General features: G+C 43.8%; 1 protein-coding gene across 1 annotated transcript; it reads left to right on the forward strand.

Annotated features, from left to right (window-relative positions):
* Positions 1-8,391: 8,391 nt before the first annotated feature.
* GCNT4 (glucosaminyl (N-acetyl) transferase 4) lies at positions 8,392-9,759 on the forward strand (the record flags this gene model as incomplete). The annotated part of the gene is made up of 1 exon (XM_082301661.1): positions 8,392-9,759. The coding sequence occupies one exon, from the start codon at positions 8,392-8,394 to the stop codon at positions 9,757-9,759; it is 1,368 nt and encodes a 455-aa protein (XP_082157787.1).
* Between the last annotated feature and the right edge of the window lie 1,186 nt (positions 9,760-10,945).

A 10,945-nucleotide genomic window follows, 5' to 3' on the forward strand; every position in this document is an offset into this window, starting at 1 on the left:
TCGCATGATGGGGTAAAAGCACTTCTGTTCCCCTACATCTGCTCTCTCTCTTTTGTCTCCTTCCACAGACTTACACTCAAACTTGACCTTTTCACATAACTCTTGCTCTGTGGCAAGCAGAGAAGTAGGCTGGCTCACAACAGCTTTCATAGCAAGCACTGTATATTTCAGATCCACTGAGGAGAGAGCACTGCCTCCTCACAGCCTGAACTTTCCAATAATCCCTATTCTAGTAGCAGTCAACATTTCTTGTCAGTCTGTGCCCTGGGTAAACCAGTCCCAAGCTGATGTGACAACAGACAAGAGATGGTTCCTTCCAGCTGGCCGTCTGGCATGACACCAAAAGTAATTTGTGGCATCTATAGAAAGTCACAGACTTCTTTGATCAGTATTGCTAAAGTAGAAAAGAAGTATGATAAATTTGGTAGCACTATGCATTAGGAGAGAGCCTGCCTTTTGTTTTCTGTAGCTCAGTGTAGCTGGTGGTTGAGATTGGACGTTTGCTTGCTACTGAGCAGGTCCTTCGGGAAGGACTGGGAGAGGGCAGAGCAGAGGGGCCAGTGGACATTGATACATGCCTTGTGCTCCTCAGGAAAGTTGTGATGCATTGGTTATTACAGGCAGACAAGTTACAGTCTTCCTCAGGTAGCCCTGCCCGCATGCCTGCTGCTGAGCCTGTTGCTTCCAACATCAAAGGAATGCTTTTCCTTCTCCATAGTGTCAGCCCTCTTTGAGCACGGATCCCTTCATTTTTCCTGAACAAAACCCAGCCTTCAAAGCAGGAGTTTCTTCCTTCTGCCTGGAGGTACATCTCGTATCTTGACTCCACCAGGCTCTGTGCTTCCTGTGATGGAGCCAGATGGTTCATAGTGGCTCCAACCTGCAGGTGACGTTCAGGGAGCTTCTGGGCATTGCAGATCCACCCGTTGTAGGAAGCTTCTACCTTTAATCTCTGAAGCACTTGAGTTTAATGCAGCACAAGCTGTATCAGAAAAGACACAATGAGGAAAGGGAATGAAGTGCTAGGGAGTTGAAAAATTCTGTATTTTCTCAAACAAGGTAGTTCAGAAGCTGCTAATAAAGCAGTGTGCTCTGAATACAAACAAACTGGGAACTCTGCACTATGTGGATGGCAGGTGAGACTCAGCATGCAGAGCAAGAGAAATGTGAGAGTTGGTAATTTGCTCCTGCTCTAGACTCCTCCTGTGGAAGACTGACATTGGTATCACAAAGTTGCACAGACTGGGAGTCTGGGTTCACTGAGTTTACAGAAAAAACAAAAATAATAGTGTGAGCTGCTGCAGTAAAGCCCTGGTCTCTCACAGGAACAAGGTCTCTATATATATATTATTAGAGTCTTACTAAAGTGGAAACACGCTTTCAGAGACACAGTGTGAGCCCAAAGCCTGCCAATTTCTTTGTGCTCATGAATGGAACCTGTCCATTCCTCTGAGTTGCTCAAATGTCTCCTTAAACATTTACAGAGGGGTGGCCTGAAAGAGGGCTGAAGCTGCTGCAGCGCTGGTGTATATGAGACATTGGAGGTCAGCCAGAGCAGGATCTTAGTTCTCTGAGCTAACTCAGACTTGCGCTGGCTAGAGCATCTTCCTGGCTTTTCTCTGTTGCTTCTGAGTGCCACTCTGGGATGGAGGAGCTGCTGGGTGTTCCTGGCAGAGGATCACAGCTGGGTGAAATACTGCTGCTCCTGTAATTCTTTGCACTGGAGGTGCAACAAGGCTGTGCCATTGCAAGCAGAGCTGGCAGAGCTGGCAGTTGTCATGCAAAAGCTGGGCTTTTTCCTGGCTTCTGTTTGTTGTGACCATGACTTTACCAGGGATGCTTCATCCAGCCCATCTCATGGTTCATGCTTTGGGATGAATTGGTGATCCTTTTGTATCTTACATCTTTCCAGTACCTGCAGAGGGCCTCAGATCTTAGCTTGAGCAAGGTGTGTCTCATGTGCATAGTAGAGCAACTAGGATGCAGAACAGGTTCTCTGCTGTTTTTTTCAAGACCAAATCTAGAAGTAGTCTGGGTAGTTTCACCACATTAAGTTCTGCTTCCTAGCATAAAGTATGACCAGATGTTGTGGGACAACCTCAAGCAGTCTAGTGGAAATGTTCCTGCCCATGGTAGGGGAGTTGGACTAGATGACATTTGAAGCCCCTTCCAATTCAAGTATTTCCATGTTTCTCTAATTCTATGAAACAATGTGTGAGGGTGTACAGTTTTTTAGTAGGAGTGATAATTTGAGCTTAATTTTACCCTGAAGGAAGGAATGTACACTTTGTAAAAATGTTATTCCAAATGAACTAATATATGTGCTCACAGGAGGTTCTTCAGAGCAGTTTGGACCACCAGATCTGATAATGTACAGTTTCACCTGACTGCTGTGTTCTTCTTCCAATTAACAGCAACAGCAGTTCCTATTTTTTCTTTCAAGGGCTGTGGGCTTACATGGAGGTGGTGGATAAGACTTCTCTCTGCTCCTCTTTCTGTATGTGTGGTTTGCTTCCCTCCAGGGAAAAGATGCTGGACTGGTAAGAGGTATCCAATGCTACCCAGATACGCAGTTTACCAGCTGGCCCACAAAAATTTCTTTGCATAGCACTGAGAAGATGCAAAGTGTATAAGGCTCACTTTACACTGATTTGGTAAATACAGTGAGCATTCTGGTGGGCACACTCAAAACCAATTTAAAGCTAGCCTACACTGATTGGTATTGTTTCCACAGCATCTTAGAAATTCAATGTTATGGAACTATTAATAACAAAAATTAAATAATATAGGAATCATACCTTCAATATTGCAATAACCTTGATAACCAATAGTGCACAGTGGCCTTAGCCTGTGTATTTAGATCAGAATGCAACAAAAATTACACAGTGCTCAGGTGAAACAGCAGAATAGTTTTTTGGGCACATCATCACTCCCTCTTAGAGTCTGCCTTGGAGGCAAGGAGTCCCACTGCTGCTTTTATAAATTTTTACAGAAAAGAACGCTTTTTTAGTTATTAAAAGATGCAAATGAAGAAGAAAACATTGTTCTAATCGATCCTAATTTTGATGAAAATACCCTAATTTGTAAAACAAGCCAATATGTGAATTGTTGCCCTCTGTAAAATTTTGTTCTCATTCAAAACTGAATTTCTTTTAGAACTCAATTCAGTTTAAACAAAAACTCCTGAAATAGGAAGTATTTCTGTTGAGTTTATAAGACATACATTGATGTGAGGCAATGCGCGTGTTTCTTGGGGGTGTCAGTGAAATGCAAAATCATTCAGTTCTTCACATGATTCAAAGAGCAGCATGTTCAGAGTTTTTCAACCAGGTTGCATCTGGTGTTAGCAGAACACCTTACCCTTGCCTAACATTTTTAAACTTCAGTATCACAGAAGACACACTTAGAACCTTGCTGTTAATCAGAAGAGTTGCAATTAGTGTCTGTGGTTCATGACTGGAAGCTTTATGCTGGGCCACTTCCCAGTGACCACACTCCTGAAGTGGGAGTCCTCCCATGTGAAATCTGAGGACCCGGGGAGAGGATTTCCTGCTTTTCCTGACACTTCACCCATTTTCATTTTGCAATTGGATCCTGAGTAGTGGGCATGGCTTTATGAATTCAGAAAACTTTGAGACAGCAGACTTTGCAGCTGACAGCATGATCTTTGTGAGGCTGAGCTGTAGCTGGTCCTGAGGGATGGATACTTAGCCTTCATACATCTTCTCTGAATTTGAGCAGCAGTTGTGAAGGGAGAGACAACTGCCAGACTTTAATAAAATTGTTTTTTTGTGTTTTACATTACACTGCTAGTGACAAGGGAAGTGCAGGTTTTTTGACATAATAAATTGATAATGGATCTGTTAATCAGATACAAGTGCATGTGTTTGTTCTGGCCCACATGGAGAGGGTAAAATCTGGGAGTTTTATTAATAGTGTGGTGCGGAGGCAGGAGAAGAGGATTTCCTTGGACCCAAGGTTCATCAAAGGGCTGTATAACCTGGGGAGGATCTGGATAGAAGTCTTATGCTGGGTGAAGACCTGGGGCTTCTGCCCTCCTCAAGTCCTGGATCAAGCAAGTGTACCTCAAGAGTCATGTAGAAAAGACAAGTAACACCTTTTACAGAACAAGGCAATATGTCAGTGCCAAGCTCATAATATAAAATCATAATAGAAAATCTTGATACAAAAGATGGAACCTTGCCTGTGTATTGTATGGCATCACCTGAGGAAAATGTTTTTGTGGGCAAGATAACCAGAGTTATCATCTGGTCAGTGCTATCCACGATAAGCGCTTTGGGAAGCAATAGCTTCCTGTTCTCATGTGCCATGTTCATTCATTCCATGCTTCTCCGAAGAGGAGGGTGCGTACAGTACACCTCGATGTCTGAATAGGGCTTTGAGTCTTCATGTGGTCAAAAATAAAGAGTTTTGAAGTTGAGTCAAAACCCAGTGAGGTTTGTGATGACCCTTCTGTCCCAAGAGATTTAGTTATCTGGTCTCACACTGTTCCTCAAGAAATCTCAGCCTTTTGCTGAAATTATCTTTATACTGGTGAGAGAAAAATGATTTAGAAGGGCAACAAAGGTGGTGAAGGATTTAGAAAGTAAGTCATATGAGGAGTGAGGGAGCTGGGGTTATTTAGCCTGGAAAAGAGTAGGCTATGGGGAGACCTTACTGCTCTCTACAGCTACCTGAAAGAAGGCTGTAGCAACGTGGGGGTCAGCCTCTTCTCCCAAGCAACCAGCAACAGGATAAGAAATGGCCTCAAGCTGCACCAGGGTAGGTTCAGACTGGACATGAGGAAGAATTCCTTCAAGGCAAGAGGGATGACCCTGGTAACTACAGGCCTGTCAGTCTCAGTCCAGTGCCTGATTAAATTATGGAGAAGATTATTCCGGGAGTTACTGAAAAACACCTGAAAGACAATGCAGTTATTGGTCGCAGTCAGCATAGCTTCATGAGGGGAGGGTCCTGCTTGACAAACTAATTCCCTCTTATGACAAGGTAACTCACCTAGCTGATCAAGGGAAGCCAGGTGATGTGATCTTTTAGGATTTCAGTAAAGCTTTTGGTCTGTCTCTCACAGGATCCTTCTGGATATGTCATGCCATGGGTGAACAGCTGGCTGACGGGTCAGACACAAGGGGTTACAGTGAATGGGGTGACGTCAGGCTGGTGGCCTGTGACCAGTGGGGTTCCACAGGGCTTCACCTTAGGCTCTGTGCTCTTCAACGTCTTCATTAATGACTTGGATGCAGGACTCAAAGGTATAAACTGGGACACTAAATTGGGAGGAGTTGTTGAAGGCAGATAGATCTCAACTAATTAGAGGGCTGGGCAATCACCAATCATATGAAGTTTAACAAAGACAAGTGCTGGATTCTGCACCTGGGACAGGGCAAGCCTGGATGTACAGACAGACTGGGATACAAAAGGCTGGGAGAGCAGCCCCTTGGAAACAGACCAGTGGGTCCTGGTCAATGGCAATTTGAACCCGAGTCAGCAGTGCCCTGTCAGCCAGGAGGGCCACCTGTGTCCTGGGGGCATCAGGCACAGCATCGCCAGCCGGGCAAGGGAGGGGATTGTCCCGCTCTGCTCTGCTCTGGGGCGGCCTCACCTCCAGTGCTGGGGCAGTTTTGGGTGCCACAGGATAAGAGAGATACAAAGCTATTGGAGAGTGTCCAAAGGAGGGCCACGAGGATGGTGAAGGGTCTGGAGGGGAAGCCGTAGGAGGAGCAGCTGAGGGCACTTGGTCTGTTCAGCCTGGAGGGGACTGGGGGAGGTCTCATCATGACATAAAACTTTCTCGTGAGGGGAAAGGGGTGGATGGGCACTGATTTCTTCTGTGTGGTGGACAGTGGCAGGACCTGAGGGAACAGTCTGAAGTTGTGTTGGGGAGGTTTAGGTTGAATATAAAGAAAAGGTTCTTCACCCAGAGGGTGGCTGGGCACTGGAAGAAGCTCCCCATGGAAGGGGTCACGCAGCAGCCTGACAGAGTTCAATACTCTGAGGTGGACCATGCGCTCAGGCACATGGTGTGACTCTTGGGGTATCCTGTGCCAGGCCAGGAGTTGTACTTTGATGATTCTTGTGGGTCCCTTCCAACTCAGGACATTCTAAGATTCTATGGCTTTGTGTGGTTTCATAGCAACAGAATGTTTGGCACTGGGCAGAAGCTGGCCACACAGATAGAGAGGTTTTGGAGAAGTTTGGAATGTGTTGGTTTTTTTGCCTCATTTTTCTTTGTCCAGACACACCTTTTTGAAGGAGAAAGTAAGAGAAGATTCGCTCCTTGAATTAGGCAATCCCTGTTCAGCCAGGGGTGGTAGGTGTTGTCCTTGGTAGCCAGGGAGACACTGGGCAGAGGCATGGGGTGGGCTTCACAGAAAGGCCACATCACACAGGTCTTCTCCCTCCAGAGAAAAAAATGGGGCAGGTTACCTGTGTTTCCCTCTACAGGGCTTTTATCATATGGCTGAAAACCTTCCTTTGGTTAGGAGCAGCTTTTGAGAGTGATTTTCTCCAGGAACGCAGATACATGAAGGAAGTAGGTAAAGGGGAAACTAAGATTAGACATTGGGCTGGGATTAATTTGAAGAAGATATGGAGGAAAACACCTCTTGCTGTGAGGGAATTTGGGATTTTTGGCTTCGTAGAGATATGAATGCCTCACTTCATTTTGACGATGACGAGGCACTGGAACAGGTTGCCCAGAGAAGTTGAGGATTCCCCATCCCTGACAGTATTCAAGGTCTAGTGGAAGGTTCACTGCTCTCATGGCAGGGATTTTGGAATGAGATGATCTTTAAGGTCCCTTCCAACTCAAACTATTCTATTCTATGATTCTATGAGATAGATCTGTTTTTTCTCTTTCTTTGTTAGCATACCTGGAAACTGTTTAAAACCTGCAGAGAGCTGCTGAGCTTTGGTTTCTACAAAATAGGTATGTGTTGGCTTACCCTGGTTTGTATATGGCACCCCCCAGTGAAACAAGAAGATTTCCTTCTTTCTGTTGCCCTAGAATAGAAATATTAAGGACAAAGATGCACAGAAAAAGGCAAAGTCAAGGGAGAACAGACAAATGAAAAAGCTCTGCCTTGACAAGTTGCAATTTAAATGTAGCTACAGCTTACAAGACTTGACATTTAAGGGGATGCTAAAGATGCCCAAGTTAGTCTTGCAATATATTTGAATGCACATCTCAGTACTTGATTTTACATGCATATGTGAGATGTGCAGTCATCTGAGCCACTTCCACTGGCCTCACCATTTTATTGACTCTGGAAGCATGCTGGAACATCTTCTATTTGAAAGAAAATATTGGGAGCTGTTCAATTTAAAGACAAAGTAGAGCTCTGCTTAAGCTAAGTAGAGCTAAGTTTACTGTTGCCCTTGTATGTGGTTCTGGTATAATTTTAATTCAGGGATAGAAACAATGCTGCTTGCAATCAGCCAGTAAAGCAAAGCTATATGGAAGAGGATCTTGGTGTTTAGCTTTTGTTGTGGTGATACCTCAGTTGTTAATGTGCTACACAGGAATGTTTTTAAATAACATGCTGTATAAAAAGGGGCCACGTGTATTTTTGTGGTCACATCCAAGGTTGGGTCACATGGCAGAGAGCAGGACAGATGCACTGTTGCTTACTACTACCCTTCTGCCTTTAGAATGGTACATTGCTTATATGTTCACACTAGTGCACGAAAGTGCTATGTCTTTATCCACCTCTATCTTCAGGGCAAGTTAGAAGTATTTTCCAGAAGAAATCTGAAGAGAGAAAGGACTTCGGGCTCATCACATCCTGTTGGCATAGGACAGGAAGGAAATTAATTTCCCCTTGGACATCTTTATGAGCCAGCTCCAGTGTTAGAGATAATGAGGATGCAGTGTTTGAATTCTAAAGCTTTCAGTTTCATGCCTTTTTTTAAAAACAATACTAATATCTACCATTAAGCACATATTCTTTGCAGACTTACTAGAGATCCCTGTGCTGCTCTCACTGAATCCCTTGTAGTTGCTCAGGAAAATAAACAATACTTCCTACTCAAATGGATGACAGTAATGTTTTTGCCAGTACAGGGGTTGCTGTACTTCATTTTGTGGCTCATTATAAATTTTAAAATGGTTTGGAAAAAAAACAGTGGGAGCCTTGTTCTGGTTCTCTTATTTAGCTGGAAATCATCTGGTTTATTGCCTTCACTCAGCTCATTCTGGGGAATGAAATTTCAAAATGATGATTAAGAAGAAACTAGAGATTACCAGTGCCCCGTCCTCATAACGTGGTGTTTATGCTGTAGGCAGACTGGTGCACTCATGTCTTTCTTAGAGGTTGGAATTGTCTCTGATGATTTCTGATTTAAAATAACACCATGTCTCTTTTTTCTTGCAGAATGAAGAGATGCAAGTGGTCCTACAAATGTCCCTCACAAAGGAAGATCCTGATTCTGTGTGTTACTGGGTGGCTGATTGCACTGTTGAAGCTCCTCCATGTTGAAAGACACTTTTTTCCCTCTAAAGACATTTACTTGGTTGAGCACTTCTTGAGCACTTCTTCTTATGTTAGAAACAGGTATACGTACCCTAGAAATGAGTTCCAGTATGAAATTAATTGTTCATCTATATATGAACAAGATCCTCATGAAATTGGCAAGAGTTTAGAGATAAGAAGAAAAGAAATAGTTGATTTAGCTGACGAAGATGTTGTAGCAATGACAAGTGACTGCCATGTGTATCGTTCACTTAGGAAATACCACCTAAAACCTGTTTCTCCAGAGGAGGAGAGTTTTCCAATTGCTTATTCTTTGGTTGTTCACAAAGATGCAGCAATGGTAGAAAGACTCATACATTCATTGTACAGTCGTCAAAATATTTACTGCATCCATTATGACCGAAAAGCAGCAAAAAGTTTCAAATCTGCTTTGAACAATATAGCTAAATGTTTCCCAAATATTTTCATTGCATCAAAATTGGAGACAGTGGACTATGCACATATTTCACGTCTGCAAGCAGATTTTAATTGTTTGTCTGATTTGATGGACTCTCCAGTTCCTTGGAAATATGTTATCAATTTGTGTGGCCAAGATTTCCCTTTGAGATCAAATTTTGTGTTGGTCACTGAACTGAAGAAACTCAGTGGAGGAAACATGCTGGAAACTTCAAAGCCAAGCAGTAGCAAAAGAGAACGATTTACTTTCCACTATGAACTTATGAAAGTGCCTTATGAATACATGCAGATGCCTGTAAAAACCAACATTTCCAAGAATCCGCCACCTCATAATATTGAGATATTTGTAGGCAGTGCCTATTTTGTTTTAAGCCGAGAATTTATTCAATATACCCTTGAAAGCTCACTTGCAAAAGATTTTTTTGAGTGGTCAAGGGACACGTACTCTCCAGATGAACATTTCTGGGCCACTCTTGTACGTGTTCCCGGGGTCCCTGGGGAAGTTCCAAGGTCATCCCAAGATGTAACAGACTTACAAAGCAAAACTCGTCTGGTGAAATGGAATTATCTTGAAGACTATTTGTATCCTCCATGCACTGGTACTCACCTTCGCAGTGTCTGCATCTACGGGGCCGGAGAATTAAGATGGCTTCTGAATTATGGGCACTGGTTCGCCAACAAGATTGACTCCAAAGTAGACCCTGTCTTGGTAAAATGCTTGGCAGAAAAGGTGGCAGAACAACAGAAGGAGTGGGTACATTTGTCTTCTGATGAACACTTTCTGCACTTAAGTTCTACGAAGGCCTTGATATAGCAGTGCTGTGCTCTCTGCTGTCTGTGTGGTGCTGTAGCACAGCACCTGCAGTTCTGCTGCCTTGACCTGCTGCAGGATGGCAGTGAGAAAAACGTCCATTCTATATAATGTCCAGGGCCCTGCAGAGCCAGGTGCTCGGCTGTTTATTTATGAAAAGTTATTTCTCTCTGATTAACTGTTTTGCCACAATAAACATGTAATTGTCTTCAGGGTGATTCTAAGATGGTGAAGTTTGCTTTTGGAGGCTCTTGTGCTGTCTGTCCCAGTGGAGTGTTTCAAAAATGTATTTTACTTAAAGTGTGTTTTTATCTTTTGTAAGAAACTCCAGCACTTCTGTCTGCCTGTCCTCTTTTCCTTCGCTTTTGCTTTTCTTAAGGGAATAAAGCAAAAACCTCTGCACCTGCTACCTCAGGAAAACTGCAAGTGCCCATCTCACAGACAAAACCAAGAGATCAGCATGACACCAAATGAGCCATGTGACGTCACCTGAAAGTTCCACTCTTCTCATCTGGGGAGCTGCACAGATCTTTGCAGTGTGAATATGACTGGATGATTATAAGGGAAAGAAGATCCCCATATATACTGCATTGTGTGTAGCATTTTTCTCTTCTCTCAGCTAACCTGTGCATTGCTTTTCCTTCTACGAAGCATATGCTCAGCTGTGCCAACACTGCTGGTTTCATAAACAGTGAAAGTTGGTTGAAACAGCTGTGCACTGTTGAGTGCACACAGTTGTGTGTTCTCCAAAGGCAGAATACTTGTGTGCCCTAAGGGCAGTCTCTGCAGCCACTTGGGGGAGGTATCAGTGCCAAAAGAGGTCAATCTTCATTTCTATGTCTGCCTGTAGGAATATCTTTCTGTGAAATCCCAGTCCTCTTGAGACAGTATGTCTACGCACCGTGGATAACAAGTGCTATTTCTAGTTAGTGTTCAGCAGTGTGGTGCTTTGTTGAAGTGCAGAACACACAAAATTGAGCAGTAATCATAAGAATAGCCATATTGTAGAACAGAAGACCCTGCATGAAGTGTTTTTCTGTGCAAGTCCTGTGGCTTTGCACTACCATGATCCCAGGCTGACAGGTGCCTGAATGGGCCCTGGTTCAGCTGTAGAGCAAGAGTTCTCCAACAGCCCCTGCTTGCCATGGCCCTACCAGGCCTCCTGGTAATGAAGTGGCTCAGGAGCCTT

Source organism: Coloeus monedula (assembly GCF_965178545.1).
Source record: "Coloeus monedula genome assembly, chromosome: Z".
Lineage (NCBI taxonomy): Eukaryota > Metazoa > Chordata > Aves > Passeriformes > Corvidae > Coloeus > Coloeus monedula.